This window comes from Candida pseudojiufengensis, assembly GCF_024610245.1.
Source record: "Candida pseudojiufengensis strain CBS 10847 chromosome Unknown scaffold2, whole genome shotgun sequence".
Lineage (NCBI taxonomy): Eukaryota > Fungi > Ascomycota > Pichiomycetes > Serinales > Debaryomycetaceae > Lodderomyces > Lodderomyces pseudojiufengensis.
In genome coordinates this window covers 630189-647615 of record NW_026261524.1, presented here as the reverse complement: position 1 = coordinate 647615, position 17427 = coordinate 630189, and the positions used below count along the sequence as shown (strand labels likewise).

Genomic DNA, 17427 nt, shown 5'->3' with positions numbered 1-17427 from the left:
AAGAAGCGTGTTTCACTATGAACAGAAAGCTCCTAAGAGTTCGATATATACTAAGCGTGAAAGAACATACTATCGATACATTAAAGTTATCTATTAAATTATAAATAAGCTATGACATTAAATTTTTTAATTCTAACAATTGATTATAATATAAAATAATGTCATCACCCTTGGGTTTTGATCCACTTAAACTTTTCAGTTCATGGTATAACCTTTCATACTCCTTTATTGAACTAGACCCTATTATACCTTCTAGCCAGTCACAGTACAATTGATTGTATTGTTTAACAATCAATTCAATAAATTGATTCAAGTGCATTACATCAATGTTACCACTTTCTGCGATCTCTAAACACTCGTCTATTGGACAAATCAACTTCTGATCTATGAGTGGAACTACAGTATCCTTAGTAAATTGAATTTGGTTCTGTAACTTTTCAGTAAATAATTGATACATCGATTTAATATAAGGAGTCTTCTCAGATGTTGGATATGTAGCGCTACTATTTTCCCATAATTTCACATATTTCAATTGAATAATCAAAAATTGAATCAATTGTTGGCCTAAACTATTCAATTTTCTGCGAAATTGACTCAAGACATTTATTTGATGTTGAAGTGTTTGACTTTTTTGCAATTTTAAGTTTAGTTCCCCTCCATCTTGAATAGGTAACAGTTCTGTCACTTCCTTTTTATTGAAAAATGATAATTGTCTCAAAGAATTGCTTCGGGTGGGTGGTTGCTCTGGTGATGAATTATTCTCATGACAATTGTCTTTGACTTTTCCTTTCAAATCACCCAAAGAAAAACTCCTTTTCACCATGGTAGTCAATGATCTTTTGAGTGAGGTCGATCTCGAGATTGAAGATGATGATTGTTTGTGGTCTTTATCTTTGAAGTTTTGATTCGGCTGATTAACGTGAACTAACTTGTTATCAATTGAGGTGCTCAATGGCTTTTGATTAAAATCATCAGGAATTTCGGAATAGCTGATACTATATTTATCAACACAATAATCCGGAAATTTCATCTTTAATGAATGGTCAATTTGTCTTAAGTCTGTCCAACTAATTATGGGGTTCTTATTTTTCAAATTATCAACAACCTTGAATTTTGAACTTATTGAATTTAACTTGACTAAACATATTTGTAAGTCTTGAAAATGGGAACTATATAATAGTTTAACATCATCATGAATTAGTTTTATAAATGAAGGCAATTTGAACCAAATTTCGATGGGAATTGAACACCATTTTTGATCATTATTCAAATCTTGACTTAAAATAAAATTTAGTTTGTAATAATAACTTAATAAATTGAATTTGAATTCATCAGTAAACAAGGATTCATTAATAATCTTACCAAATCTGAATTGATCCAATTGTGAGTTATATACCAACTGGAAAATATTACAACTTAACAAATTTTTATCAACAAAAGTACTCAACGAATTCAAATGTTGTAACAAATTCATTATCATATTTTTATAGCCATTACCCAATTTAATCAAATTTAAAAATACCAAGTTTTTTTCAAATGATTCATTCCATATAAATCCATTTAGTTTTAAATTATGTTCAAATTCCTTATATTTACCAATAATGTAATTTAAAAATTCAATCAAATGTTGTTTATATTTAAACTTTAGATCATCGGCCTTCACTTCATAGGAGTCTAATGAGTTTAATTTCTTTAACTTGTTTTGAATGAGACTAGACGAAGCGGAGTCAATTGAGTTTGAGGTGCAAGGATGGTGATTGTCTTTTGATACAATACCTTCAAATGGATCATAAAGCCTCCCTTGGTTGAATGAGGTTTTTGATTTTGATTCAGCTATATCTGAATTTTGAATGGAATTTATTAAATGTCTGTTGTTGTATGCATCTACAAATTTTGAATTTGAAAGTAAATAGGTGGAAGATGCTTGTGATACGGATGACATAGTTGTTGTAAATTGATCGTAACCACTTGGATGAGCTAGGTCCATTTCAAAATCGACCGAATATTCTAATTAGATCGAACGTTGAACTCTCTTCATTGGAAATTAGTGGAATTTTATATCTTCATGTATATCCTAAAAATAGGCTTCTAGATCAGCATTTTATAATAAACTTTTTGAGTTGTTTCATATTAATATTATAACTGAAAAATTAAAAAAGAATCCATGTTTCAGATAAATATGATAAAAATTATTTGTTTCAAATTTAGGTGTAAATTACGTAATCACAAAAAAAAAGGACCAAATTATTTTAGACATGTTACAAATTTGATGAATAGATTGATAAATGTAACAAAATTATATTTATCAGAATAAATAATTAATATTATTAAAAGGGGGAATATTTTAATTCCAGAATTGATTCTCGTACCAGAAATAGAGTTCTTATCGCAAGGATTTAAAAAGTTTTCTCAATTAAAACTTAAACTCAATTCATGTAACAAAACTTAAAAAGAATATTCTTAGGTGAATATCATGAAATCACAAATTCAAGATCGTGTTTTGCCATGGACTGACTTAACACAATTCTCGAAACTATCAAGGAATAAAATAAAGCATCAAACTATCAAGGAATAGAACAAAGCATTGATTTAAGCTTCTTTAATTTTGATGGTGGATGAATATTATTCTAAAAAATTAAATAGATCTAGTTCTGATGATGAAATTTCGTGAAAAGTTCATCGTATGATCTGATTCAGAAGCCAATTAATGACTAAAATGGAATTTAATGTAGGGTTATATTAGAATTTAAGGTAGGTTTAAAATCAAAATTGAATAACTGACAGAGAAAAGTGGTTATTGTCCCAAAATTGGTAAGCGCTAAATTATTCAAGCCTCAAGCTTATAGATAATATAGTTCAATTGATCCTAGTGTTTTCAGGTAGCTATAGATTAAGAAATATAAGCTGTTTATGATAAGATTCGAACAAAAGATCAAGTGAAGTTTTGACAGCTCGCTACCAATCAAAAACAAGTACGCCACGCCAAATCTGAGTTTTTGACGTGGCGTAGTGGTCATTTTGAGATCCAGATCTTGCAAAAGTAATTAAACCCAAGTTCAAACCGTTTAGTGAGTAAGAATTTAATCACAAATACAGGGCCAATGACTCGAACCAAAGGTCAATTTTTTGATTTTGTTAAAAAATGTTTAACCGCTACGCCACCAAAATTTGCAAAGTTACGTGGCATAGTCGTCAAATCGAGATCTGAGACTACTTTAATTTTTGATCGTTAGTTCGAATCTTTATATTCTTCGATGTATAAACCTTGTAATGGAAATTTTGATTTCATTAATTGAAGACTTAAACCACGAAACAATGATGGTAATCATTTTTATAGATGATAAGTTGAAAGAGCAATATTTTCTTCAATTAAAGATGTAACTTTTAGTGAAATCGATTACAACATCAATAATAATATACACCACCGAATGAATCTATAAATTATACTTTTTCAATCATCATTAACAAATCCACCTTCTTTACATGAAGTATAAAATAATGAATGTTTATTTCTCATAAATTTTCAGGAGTATCAAATTCAGCTACTTTTCCTTTATCTAATATTAAAATTTTATCAATACCCAAAATATTATCCATTCTATGATCAATAGTTATAATTGTTTTATTTATTCAGTTCTTATTGTTTGTTGAATAATCCTATCTGTTGATTGATCAATGTTTGAAGTTTAAGCTTGAGCACTGGGCTTCAAAAAGACACGATCTTTTATCAAATTGAGCCTATGGTTCTTATCCCATATGACGGACGATATGCCTTATTTGAATAATTCAAGGTTCAAAAGTAATTGATTCATTCTCCATCACTCCCTTACCAATATAATCTGAAATAAATTTAAACGAGTCATTAGTATTTTTTAAAGAGTCAGCAAAAATATCGTAATTATCTTTCAACTTGAACTGTTGCTGCTTTAATTCTTTAGTCTCATTGATTTCTTGAATACAAAGTGGGCAGGAATTCAACTCTTCGTCATTCTCGTATTCATTCTTATATAAAATCAAATTTGTAGATAAACATTTTTGATGAAATGAGTGCTTACATTTGAAATGAATCATTGGGAAATCCAATTTTAGTTGACATAACGAACATTTGCTGTTTTGAATAACAAAAGGATGAGTTAATTCAGATAGTTTATACGAGTTTTTAATGGATTCTTGTTCGTATAATTCTATTAGTTTTTCATTATTCACAATCTCTTGTTCTTGTTGAATGAAATATTGTAGTAAATAATCTTTGACTAATCCAAATTGTATAAATTCGTTCTCAGAAGATACTAACAAGTTTATTAATTCCATTGGTTCCATTAGCTTGTGCTTTCTTATTTGTTGCAACACAATTTGTATATCTTCCTTATTTATTTTTTTATAGATCTTTTCACTAGATATGATGGTTTCAAGCATTAATTTATATAAGATAGGTTTTTTGGATCCATATTTTTCAAGAACTTTAAAACATCCTTCAATATCTTCATTCGTTTGATAAGTTAAAAATAAATCTTCCTCATCGTTTGAATTTTCTTTAACAACTACATTCCCAAGTTTAAAATCATATAAATGACTCAATAATAACAATGATTTGGAATCTAGTAATTTTTGGTATTGGGTTGTTAGATCATTAGCTTTATTCAACCATTCTTCTTGATCCGTCGTTTTATGTAATGATAGATACATTTCCAATAAAGTAATTAATACCTCTTTTTTATCCATTATGTTCCCTTGATATTTATCAAACGCTTCAATACAAGCTTCCAAAAAAATAACAAATTCATTTGGATGATTTGTAAAACTGGAATAGATAAGATTTGGCTTTGGAGGTAGATAAGTTGGTTCTTTGACTGTAATATTTTTGTTATCACCATTTGACTCTGCTTTTAGTTCACCTTCATTTTCTTCCGAGCTAGAAAGCAGTAAATAATTCAAAAACGCTTTGTAATTCGTCAATTCAACTGACTTCTCCATGTCTTCTTCACTTTTGTTGTTATTGTTGGTTCCTACTTTTGGGCCCTCTATTTCTTTAGGTTTATACTTACCAGTAAACACATTTATTAACAACTCGGTGGTTTCAATTGGACAGTCATCTAATAATTTCTTTGAATGATCAATTAATATAATCAACAAGTCATCAATTTTCAAAGATTTCATATAATTTAAAGCAAGCTTAGGTTTCTGCAAGTCATATAATTGTAAATCAACTATCAAATCGGATTGATTTAATTTGAATAATAATTTTAAAACTTGTTCAAAAAAACCACATTCTTTAAATAAATTGATTATAAGTGGAAAATTCAAATTTTGTAAATTATCAATGGATAAATCGAAATTGTCAATGAATAAATCGAGTTCTGTTAAATTTTTTAGTTTACATAAGCAACACAATAACAAAGTGATGTGATCAACATTAGCGACTGATTTGGAATATAGCTTTTGCAAAAACTTGACCAAGTTATTGATGTTTGTAGCTTCTTTGAATTTTGTAATTATATTCATTATGAACTCTTCCTCATCTTCTTCTGATTTTTCAGTAAATAATTCAAGACAATCGATATACACGTTAATAGCTTCATTGTATTTCTGTTCTTCGTATAAATAGTCCCCATGAAGTTTTTGGATCCTAAGTAGGGAATCTGCTGTCAACTTGTGCTGTTTAGCAAGACTAAAGGCTACTGTAAATAATTCTCGTTGTAATATCAGTTCAATTTGTTGATTTATCGGTTTTTCAAAAATCTTGTAAAGAATACCGTCATTTGATAAAAAAAATATATCTTCATTTAATTTAAAAACAAATCTTATAGCGTTATTGGGAATCAATAAATTAAAAGATATGTGATTATTTTTTGAGTCTAATATTATTATTCTTGTTTGAACTTTAGACAGTTTTTCATCCGTCTGAGGACTAATCATTAATATGAAGGAACGATATCTTAAAATTCTAGATTTTGGTATTTCGAAGTTTATTGTCTTGATTTTACTGGTGGGATTGTAATATCGTATTGAATCAGGGAGCCCCACTATTAACTCTTGTTTCAGACTAGTCGCAGTACAATGTAGATCAGCTCCAGATTTTTGAGATAGTATTCTTAATGGCTTGCCTTGATTTCTACCAGTGGTGGTGACAGTTAAAATTTTGGATGTAGTTGATATGTATAAGATCTGTTCTTTTTCATTGAACTGTATGCCGGTGATGGGATCATTTGCAACACTTTCGAATATGACTCTTTGCTTTGCACCTCTGTCTCGTAACAAATCTCCTCGTACTAATATAACTTTACCATTAGTGTATCCGATTGCTAGGCATGTCAAATCAAAGGTAAATTTGAAACAACTTATAGGAAAAGAGTTATCCCCGATTCCTTCGCTTCCAGTACTGTTGACGGTGACTTGAGTTTGAAATTTGAACTTATAATCTGATTCTTCGACGTTTTCAAGGTTCTGTATCTTAGTCAAATCCCATAATTTTATGACCGAAGAAAATCCTTGTTTTTCAGCTAAAGTTATAATCAAATTACTTGAGTTTTTCAACGGTTCAATGAAAGTAACTCTATATCCTATTTCGTACGCTTGAAATTGACATACACACGTTATGTCTTTGGGGTTAATGATTTTTAAAGTTGAGTTGTTCACTGATATAATGATATATGATTTGGTTGCGTTTATTGCGCTTAATGTTGGATCTGAATACAAAGGATCATTTGATTGGTAGTTAGGGTCTTTTAGTGGCGTATAATCAAATAGTTGAAATTGCCTCCATGATGAAAGAATTGACATTGACTTGTAGCTGTTGTTAATTTGGTTGCAACTTCTACACCTTTTAGATTTACAATTATACATTATCATAATATAGGTACACTATACACATGAAGAGTAGCTACCACGTTACATACATACTCTTTTACATTTTTGCCTAGTCTACTCTACAAATTTAATTTACCTTATCATAATTATTCAAAAAATAGCATGATTTGTCATAGTAATAAGATTAATCCGGTGATTGACATGATCAAAATCCCGATAATGTAATCCTTGGAATTTGAAGGTATTGAAGACATAGATTTCCAAGTAAACTGATTTTTAGGTAAAACGACACCTGTGAAAGAATATGCATCAGCTTCATTTGTATCAAACGTAACATTTCGAATTTCAGCTGTTGTAATTTTTGAAACCGGTGATATCAAGTTGGTCGACAATTCAAACTTAGTGTGGGGAGGCGTTGAAAGACTTATGGAATCCAATGTGGAAGCAAAAGTATGATTATTTAATTGGTTCAGACTTTTCATTTTGATTTTTGATTTAAATCTGCTTTTAGAAGTTTTATTTCTAATCGTGGGGAAAGAAGTTTGACTTAGCACGACAGTGGTTTCGCTTAATACGACAGTGGTTCCTAATATTGGTAAAATACTCATTAATTCAGAATCAGAATCTATGTCTAAGGATGAAAATGTGGAATAAATTAAAGATGGGGACGAGGAATAGATCGAAGATGAGGCAGCTGCTGTTGTTGTAATTACGGACGTTACTGGAGCTAATGGAATTTTACTAGCTTTCCCAATTATCAAATGTCCATCATCCGCTTCAATCAATTGAATTGACTTTGTTTCACAAGTTTTTGTATTTGAACCTTCGTTGTCATGTTTGGAAGATTTTGTTTGTACTGTAGGTATCAAATACTTTTCCAACTTGCTCTTCCATTTTTGAAAATAATCTTGTTCAGTTGTATTTGGGACTGATTCTACAAATGGTTCATTATCGTTGGTTGGTTCAGTGATTTGGCTTGGTGAAGAATTAATATCTATTGTGCTACTCGGTATACCTTTTGGTTCATTATTTGAAATATCTTGAACTGTGGAGGAAGATAAAATCTGAGCTTCTGGAATTGATACTTGAGATTCTGCTGTTGGTGTGATATTGAAATCTGACCTCAATGACACGAACTCAGTTGGAAGTGGTTCGGGAGAAGCTGGAACTGCTATTTCATATTCATTGCTCCATCGAGACTGAGCTTCATGAGTGGTAAGTGTTTGATATGATTTTGGTGTTAATATTTTACCATAGGAGCCATCAACGATTTTGCTGTCATATTTTGACCCAGAGTTTGGGCTTGTAATAAATGAAGAATCTAACTTTAAATCAGCATTTGATGGTATTTCGTGTGATTTTTCCTTTTCAATTAAAGGCACGTTCTCGTACGAAGTCGTTTTTGACTTGAATACTGGACGGGGAAAATTGGAATTGGTTATAACAATGGAGTAAGTTATTTCTGCAGTCGAGCCTTTTTGAACTTTTGTGGAAAATTCATCCGTCGGAGAGGTAGTTAAAATTATCGAGTTTGCCCGTTCGAAATCTGTTGGGAATGAATGATAAGTTGTGACTTCGATTCTTTTTGTCGTTTTAGGTGGAGTACTTGAGCTGGTTGAATATAAATCACTTTTGGTATTGATCAACATAGAGTTGATTCTTGATAACAATTGTTTAGGATGAATTGTGGGTCTGGATTTGGGGAGATGTGTATCGCTGCGAATGCTTTTCAATGTTGTATGTGAATCAATTGGCTCTGTAATGGTTGGAGTTGGTATTTCAAATGCAGGAGTGTTTAAGGAATTGAAATCTGATAACACTTTTGTTGGATTAATGAATGAGCTGCTTTTGACTTTGGAAACAATCGGTAAACTGACTGTTGATTTGACAGGGGCTTCATCGACTCCATTGGGAAGGTAAGATCTTATAAACGAGGAGGTACTTGGAGTTGTAAACTCGGTGGACGTTATTCTTGAACTTGCTACATCTGGTGCTTCCGTTTTTCCACTATCGGAGTCTGTATAAATTTTAGTTGGGACCGCTAATTCATGATGCACGGTTGTGGTTGGTGAAATTGTCAAAACCTTGGTCACGGTAATAATGCTAGTAATGATAAAAGGATTCCATATTGAAGTTGGGAAATAGTCTTCAAGAAAATTTTGTTCACTTGATGTGAAGGTAGACTTGCTAGACTTGACCAATTTTGTATTACTGAATTCATCGGAACTGTCAAATTCATCATCATCATCATCATTAGAATCATTAGAATCTCCACTTTCATCAATACTAGAGTCTTTCCTGTTATCTGTACTTCTCAATAATTTGTCAAGGAACTTACTCTTTGGAAATTTTGGGCTCCAGTTAAATCTAAATTTGAAATTATCAGTGTTGATCAATTTTTTACCAGAAACAAATGTCTTTTTAGAGTTAACTTTATTTTTCCATTCATCAATTTTGTTTTTGGTGTTTAATAAGTCCATTTCATCTTGTGAAAATTGAGAATCAACTATACTTTGATCTTCATTAGACCTTTTTATTGTTTTCGAATGTGATTTGATTGAATTCAATTCGTGTTTGTCTTCATCACTTGCACGATCAGTTTTACATTTTGAATTATTGTCAATTCGAATTATACTTTCACACCAATCATTGTTTTGGCAATCGGATTCATTTTCTTTATCTGAACTTGAATCTGATGAAGAAGAGGAACATGATTTATCTGTCCAATACTTGTCTCCCAAGAGGTTCGTAATTCCCAAAAGCCCTTGCGCATTTATAGAAGATGAGTTGGAGTCATTTTTGATCGATATCTTTTGAAATTGATTGGTATATTGAGCTAATAATGCATGGATTATGTAAAGTATCAGGATAGTGTAAGTCCATTGCATCTTTAGATCATAAAGTTTTCAACAAATCAAAAAATTAAGCTTGCGATGCTTGGTGGTTCTTGTTTGATATAATGTAATTTTTGAAAATTTGTCTCTTGTCAACTTATAATTATATTTATTTTGCAGTCAAAGTTAATCCGTTTTGAATAACAAAAATTATTTCTAGAACGAATTTGTGTAATTATGTATATTAAATTAATTTACGAGATTTAGTTCGTATATTCAAGATCAAATACTTAAACTGGCCAAACATTTTTGATCACTCAACTTGAAAAGAATTTTGTTCATAGGTATTACCCCTCATGTTACTCTTGCCACTCAATAGGTGTTGTCTGGGAATGAATTAAAAATGAGTTTGCAGGGTTAAGTTTAATCTTGAATAAAGTACACGCCGTATGAGATCTTGAAAGTCGAATCAAATGAAATAACTCACGATGAGACACTAGCTTATGGTTAAAACATGACCAAGAATCTACTTCGCTCTTAATATTCCAACTCAATCTAAGTCTTTGTGTGGAAATACTTATTGAAATTCTAATGAAATAAACAGTACTTTATAGAATGTTTAATACTGAGGTATGGAGTTTTTCCACTTCTTTCAGTACGAACGTATTTGGTTTAAATTTTCAGACCAACTTTCTCACAAAAAGAATTGAGAATTCAATTCATTTATCAACAATCTCTTGTTAAAATATGAGATGGAGTATAGCTTATCTCATTTCCATAATTTATTCCATATTTGTCTTATCTGTCACCGCAAATCAGCAGAAAACATTCGATTTATATGCCTCAAATCCATATGAAGTCACAGATGATTCGAATTTAAATGCAAAATATTCAAAATTATCAGATAACTCACTACTATGGGGTCCGTATAGATCTTCGCTATATTTTGGTTTAAGACCGAGGCTACCTAGATCATTGTTGAGTGGGTTAATGTGGTTTTCCATGGACAATTATAATCAGATTGGTAATATTCGTCATTTTTACGAACAAAATGACAAAATGTCGAAGGCCAATTGGATTAATTATAACCCAAGGATAGGTGGAAGACAATACATCAAAGACGAGGAAATCCATTTTGATATATATATTGACTTTGTTAAAAGTTCAGATGGTTTAAGTTGGGGAGTCAAGATCAAAGGAGTACCTCATAAAGGCTTTGAAAATTCCAAAATTTCATTTGTATGGTATTCCGGTTTAGAAGGAGAGAGAAAAGTGGAAGATTCTATAAATGTTAAAGAGCGAACTGGATATATAAAATTGGAAAATGATGAGAGTTTGGATGGATACGAGGAAAATATAAGATTCAGCGGTATTTCAGAAGAATTGGGAGCTTTTAGTCTTGTGATAAATGATGGACCTGAAACCAATAAACATCCAAAAGGGCTAGAGGAATTAAAGCACGAGTTTAATCCAGCTTATACGCATCATTACAGTTTGACTGTTCCTGATGATAATGTATGGCAAGCAAGAGATATATTCATGACAATGTTGCAAGAATCTATAAAAAATTTGAATGATAAATATAAAGCTTTGGAGTATATACCACCGGAAAATTCTTTTATAATAAAAAATCTACAAGGATTTGAAGGAAATTTACATTTTATCCAAAAAATTTATCAAGGTGAATGTGAGTTCGATATCATTTATACAAATTCCATGACACCAGAATCTGAGATACCGACTTTTATTAATATTCAAAAAATGATAGATGCTAAATTGAGAACTAATGATGCAAATTTTGAAAAGTATTACAAGTTACAACCGCCTTTTAATGAACCAAAACATAAAATTTTTGCTCAAGAAATGATTTCTGGATTACTTGGTGGAATAACTTACATGTATGGAGACCATTTAGTTGACAGATTCACGGAATTTGATGAAGATACGTTTGAATCGTACACCTTGCAAGGTTCATACGAAGGACCTCATGAATTATTCACTTTAGTTCCATCGAGACCATTTTTCCCAAGAGGATTTTATTGGGATGAAGGATTTCATTTGTTGCCGTTGATCAAATACGATTCAGATTTGGTTCTAGACATCGTCAAATCGTGGTTCAATTTAATTGATGAAAACGGATGGATTGCTAGAGAGCAAATTTTAGGACCTGAGGCTAGATCAAGAGTTCCAAAAGAATTTAGAGTCCAAAGTCCTCACATAGTGAATCCACCCACATTAACTTTAGTACTTAATAATTTGTTGGAAACAATATCTCAATACAAAGATATATCGGAACCAAACGAAATTGATGATGAATCACTGGAAGTCAGGTTGGGGAAGTTTACATTAAGTAATCCAGAAGTTCTATTGAATTATACAAAACAAATATACCCGAATTTGAAAAATCATTTTGAAATGTTTAGGCGTACTCAGAAGGGATACGTTGAAGAATTCGAGAGACCAATCGATAACAATGAGGTATTTCGATGGAGAGGCAGAACTTACACGCATTGCCTAGCAAGTGGACTAGATGATTATCCAAGAGCTATACCTCCAGATATTGGGGAACTAAATGTTGATTTGATTTCATGGATTGGAGTTATGACTAGATCGTTAAGACAAATGGCAGAGGTTTTGGAAATTGATGATGATATCGCTTCTTTGAAAGAAATTGAAAAAAACATAATTTCAAATATAGAAAAACTTCATTGGTCAAAAGATAATAATGCTTATTGTGACATTTCAGTTGACGAAGATGATGAAAGTATATTTGTTTGTCATAAAGGTTATGTTTCTTTATTACCATTTTTAACGAAAATGATACCTGGTGATGATCATGATAAATTAAATGATGTTATATCACTGATAATGAATCCCGAGGAGCTTTGGTCAGACTTTGGAATCAGATCACTTTCGAAGTCTGATGAATTCTATAAAACTGGTGAAAATTATTGGAGATCACCAATTTGGATCAATATGAATTATCTAGTTTTGAAATCTATTCATGATTATTACTATGAAAACAAGTTCAGTTTTTCCCCTGAGTTGAAATCAAAATTTGAATCCGCTTATCACGATTTACGAATCAATTTAATCAAAAACGTGTTTGGACAATGGCAAAACACAGGATTTGTATGGGAACAATACGATGATGAAACTGGTGTTTCCAAAGGCGCCAAAAACTTTTTAGGTTGGACTTCGACTATAGTCCTAATAATGACAATGCCAGAAAATTTATAGATTTATAGAAGAATAAACTAAACATGTCTAATTGCTTGTACTTACGTCTATAGGATATTTTTCTTAGAAGGATCTTCTTCAAATCTTAAATCCCATCCAATTTCATCACCTAATTTGGGTAAAACTTCAGCTACCGATTGAACATCCTTATCACCTCTTCCTGATACATTTATAACAATGTGTTGATCTTTAGGTAACGTTTTTGCTAATTCAACACCACCATAAATTGCATGAGATGACTCTAAAGCAGGAATAATTCCTTCCAATTGTGACAATAATTTAAATCCTAAAAGAGCTTGTGCATCAGTTGCAGCAATAAATTCAGCTCTTCCTGTACTTTTCCAATATGCCAATTCTGGTCCAACTCCAGGGTAATCTAAACCAGCTGATACAGAATGAGTGTCATGTACTTGTCCATCATCATCTTGTAAAACGTAAGTTCTGACACCGTGGAATACACCAGGTATGCCAGCGGTTAAAGTAGCTGAATGACGATTTGTATTTATACCATCACCACCAGCTTCAACTCCCAACATTTTAACTTCAGTATCTTTTTCAAATGGTGAAAACATACCGGTAGAGTTTGATCCACCACCTACACAAGCAACAACAGCATTTGGTAACTTACCATCATTTAATTGTTTAAATTGCTCTTTAGTCTCTTGTCCAATGACACTCTGAAAAGTTCTGACTAAAGTAGGATAAGGATGTGGACCAATGGATGAACCAACAATATAATGAGTAGATTCTAAATTCGAAACCCAATACCTGAAAGCTTCTGATGTTGCATCTCTCAATGTTTGAGTACCATTTTTTACCGGTATAACTTTTGCACCCAATAATTTCATTCTGAAAACATTTAATGCTTGACGTCTAGTATCTTCGGCTCCCATAAAGACAGTACATTCTAATCCAAACTTAGCACAAGCAGTTGCAGTGGCAACACCATGTTGACCAGCACCAGTTTCGGCAATAATTTTCTTTTTACCCAACCTTCTTGCTATAAGAACTTGTGCTAATGCATTATTAATCTTGTGTGATCCAGTATGATTCAAATCTTCTCTTTTTAACCAAATTGTGGCACCACCTGCGTGTTCAGTTAACCTTTCAGCTTTATGTAAAGAAGATGGCCTACCAATATATGAATATAAGTCTCTAAATTCCTTCCAAAAATCAGGATCACTAGTAGCATCTTCAAATGCTCTTTCCAATTCAGCTAAACAAGTATGTAAAGCTTCAGGAACATATTGACCTCCGAATTCTCCAAATCTTGGATTATATTTATGATTTTCCTCAAAGAGTGCTTTGAATTTGGCTTCGTCTATTTCATTTTTAATTCTTTCATACGATTTTGGAGCGTTCGACTTGTAATCTTCTCCTAAAATAGATTTCACATAGTCATAAGTAACTTTACCTCTTTGACCTGGTTCTGATTCACCTATTATTGTTATGATTTTAGATCCAATGACAACTCCATCAGCAACTTTACCGACAGCTAAAAAATGTTCTCTAGTGGATACTCCAAATCCAACTGCTATTGGAGTATCTGCATTGATAAATTTTCTTACTCTTGCACATAATTCTTCTATACCTGCAGAAACTTTATTCGATGCTCCAGTTGTACCCATTTTGGAAACAACATAGACAAAAGAGTCAGCTATTGAGCCTAACACTTTTAATCTTTCATCAGTCGTGGCTGGAGCGACTAATGGAACGTAACTCAATCCATATTTTGAACAGGATGTTCTAAATTTCACTGCTTCTTCAGGTGGTAAATCGACTATAATAAATCCATTAACTCCAACTTCTTCACAATCTTTTAAAAATTTTTGTTCGCCATATTTCAAAATTGGATTATAGTAACCCATCAAAATTAACGGTATGGTAACACCCTCTGCTCTTGCTTGTTTGACTAAACTTAATACTTTTGGAACAGTAATACCATTTTCTAAAGCTTTTATGTTTGCAGTTTGAATAGTAGGACCATCGGCTATTGGATCTGAAAATGGAATACCAATTTCAATAATATCTACACCAGCTTGTTGCATGTTTTTCAATATTGGAATAGTATCTTCGACAGTGGGAAAACCTGCAGTGATGAAATTTATGAGTGCATTACGTCCCTCCTTTTTGCATTTGGCAAAAGTTTCTTTCAATAAAGTTGACATCTAATTATTGCTTTTGTTTCTTTTGTTGGATTGAAGAACCGTGAGTGACTAATGAATTAGTTGATTAAGATTCATAGGATTTATATACGACTATTTTTGAAAAATTAATTTTGTCTATGACTCAAACTAATATGCAGGTTCTCAGAGGGTCAGACAAATCAATCAGTATTATTCAAGATTTAGAACTCTAATTGTTTTAAAGATACAAGCGACTCAGGTCCAGTAGTGTATACTTAGCTTTTGTAAGTGAGAAACCGTAAGATTTTAATTCATGATTAGAATTATTAGCTTAATATAACAATCGATGACAATGCAATGTATTGGAGACTTTCAGAATGATAATTTGGAACTGAGTATCACACGTCGTTGAGAAAAGTCTTAGCAGTTAACCAAATTCAATAATACATAAATCTGAAAATGAATTTTCAAGAAATGGGTATAGTACTTGGGTAGTTAGTTCCAATTCATTATCGAATAATTATAATTTTGCAACCACACTGTGTCGCAAGATTTGTCATATTATTTTGGACTTAACACGTCATGTAAATTTTGAGTCCAAATAAATAATCAATAATTAGATTACACAAAAATACGATAATTATTTTACAAACAGATCAAGAAACTTTCAAATTACAATACACAAATTTAGAAGCAAAATTATTCAAGAATTCAATTGAGTGCTTATAGTGATGAATTGATAATAAGTTCAAAGCACAATTCTTCATAGACAAAAAGAAGCAGAAGTAGTAGAAGAAGTAGAAGTGAGGAAAGAAAGAGCCATTTTGCTTATTCATTTCATAGATCAGATAGTAAAAGATTAGAAAAAGAATCGGTGTCCAAAAGCAGTCTTAAATTTCGAATATCATGGTCACAAGGAACATTCAAAGGGTATTCATTTTGTTATCATGTACATTTTTAGGTCTCATATGTGGAACATTATATCTATATAGCTCATATTCACCACAATTAGCCAAACAATTGGGTTACACAGTTTCTGAAAGTTCTAAAATTGCTCTTTTTGGAACTTTAGGTGCAAGTCTATGTGGACCACTATCTGGATTTGTAGTAGACACATTTGGTTATACTTACTCATTACTCATTGGGGGAATATTAATAATATCAGGATATATTGGTATAAAATATCAATTTGATCTGAATTTGAGTTGCATGAGTTTAACATGTTTTTGGCTATTTAACATTGGAAGTGGTTCTACATTTATCAATTCGGGTTGTTTGAAATGTTGCGCAGTCGGGTTCCCAAGTATTAGAGGTGTTGCAACTTCGTTACCATTAGCATTGTATGGTTTAAGTGCCTTATTTTACTCAGTTATTGCATCAGTATTTTATCCTGGAAATATCTCAGACTTTTTAGGATTTTTGGGACGATCAATAACCATTATTTTCATAATATGTTTACCAAGTGTTTACTTAGCTGATAAGGAACATAAGTTGAAGAAAGCTATCAATTTTAAGAATAAGTTAGAGCAACCTGCTTCGGATACCATTGACGAAAAACAGTCGCCCAATAATGAACCCAAATCTACTATGGAGATGTTTAAAAATTACAAATTTTGGTTGTTGTTTCTCATAACTGGTTTATTAGCATCACTAGGTCAAATGTATATATATTCAGTGGGATATATAGTAAAATCATTAGTGACTTATTCAATTGCAACCAACCAACTACAAATAGACCATTCATCTACCACTACTTCATCATTATCATCAGACACCTACTTATCTCAAGACAAAATTGATTTAATCGTCCAACAAGAACAACAAATCCAGGTTGGTTTAATTTCAATTGCGAATTGCATTGGAAGAATAGTATCTGGTATATTGGGAGACATAATATCACAATCATTTCAAAAACCAAGGTCTTGGTTGTTATTCATTCCATCGATAGGGTTAGCAATGAATCAAATCTTAAATCATATTATAAATAATTATTCCAGTTTGTCCATAAATTCTTTTCTCATTGGCTTAAATTACGGATTTACTTTCTGTATTATGCCAATTGTTATCGGTGACTTATTTGGGATGAAGAATTTTTCCTTGAATTGGGGGATCATTAGTTTATCACCAATTATACCTGCTTATTTTTTCATTAGTTATTTTGGCAAAGAATACGATTTGAATTCAAGTAAACTTACAGTAATGAGTACAAACTCCACGATAAAATCTAGCATTTGTTCAATTGGTAATAAATGTTACAATAAAGTTTTCCAATTGACTTTTTTCGCTGGTATCTTGTCAGTGGTGTTAATTTTTATATTTAATTTTGGACATTTTAAAAGAAAGAATAATTTGCTATCGCTACAAGACCTTAGATCTAATAACTTACATGTCGAGAAACCAAAATAAATAAATAATACATA

At 31.5% G+C, this 17427-nt stretch overlaps 6 protein-coding genes across 6 annotated transcripts; 2 read left to right on the top strand and 4 right to left on the bottom strand. All coding sequences in view use genetic code 12, as the record gives it.

Moving 5' to 3' along the window:
* Window positions 1-109: 109 nt before the first annotated feature.
* On the bottom strand, window positions 110-1942 carry FAV1 (Fav1p; the record flags this gene model as incomplete). Its single annotated transcript, XM_051755722.1, has 1 exon — window positions 110-1942. One exon carries the CDS (start codon window positions 1940-1942, stop codon window positions 110-112), a length of 1833 nt encoding a protein of 610 aa, XP_051616216.1.
* A 1844-nt stretch (window positions 1943-3786) lies between these two features.
* On the bottom strand, window positions 3787-6780 carry VPS11 (tethering complex subunit; the record flags this gene model as incomplete). The annotated part of the gene is made up of 1 exon (XM_051755721.1): window positions 3787-6780. One exon carries the CDS (start codon window positions 6778-6780, stop codon window positions 3787-3789), a length of 2994 nt encoding a protein of 997 aa, XP_051616215.1.
* A 197-nt stretch (window positions 6781-6977) lies between these two features.
* KGF55_001173 (uncharacterized protein) lies at window positions 6978-9695 on the bottom strand (the record flags this gene model as incomplete). The annotated part of the gene is made up of 1 exon (XM_051755720.1): window positions 6978-9695. One exon carries the CDS (start codon window positions 9693-9695, stop codon window positions 6978-6980), a length of 2718 nt encoding a protein of 905 aa, XP_051616214.1.
* Window positions 9696-10388: 693 nt separating this feature from the next.
* CWH41 (Cwh41p) lies at window positions 10389-12881 on the top strand (the record flags this gene model as incomplete). The annotated part of the gene is made up of 1 exon (XM_051755719.1): window positions 10389-12881. One exon carries the CDS (start codon window positions 10389-10391, stop codon window positions 12879-12881), a length of 2493 nt encoding a protein of 830 aa, XP_051616213.1.
* Window positions 12882-12928: 47 nt separating this feature from the next.
* Window positions 12929-15049, bottom strand: TRP5 (tryptophan synthase; the record flags this gene model as incomplete). Its single annotated transcript, XM_051755718.1, has 1 exon — window positions 12929-15049. The coding sequence occupies one exon, from the start codon at window positions 15047-15049 to the stop codon at window positions 12929-12931; it is 2121 nt and encodes a 706-aa protein (XP_051616212.1).
* An 864-nt stretch (window positions 15050-15913) lies between these two features.
* Window positions 15914-17413, top strand: KGF55_001170 (uncharacterized protein; the record flags this gene model as incomplete). Its single annotated transcript, XM_051755717.1, has 1 exon — window positions 15914-17413. One exon carries the CDS (start codon window positions 15914-15916, stop codon window positions 17411-17413), a length of 1500 nt encoding a protein of 499 aa, XP_051616211.1.
* Window positions 17414-17427: the final 14 nt, after the last annotated feature.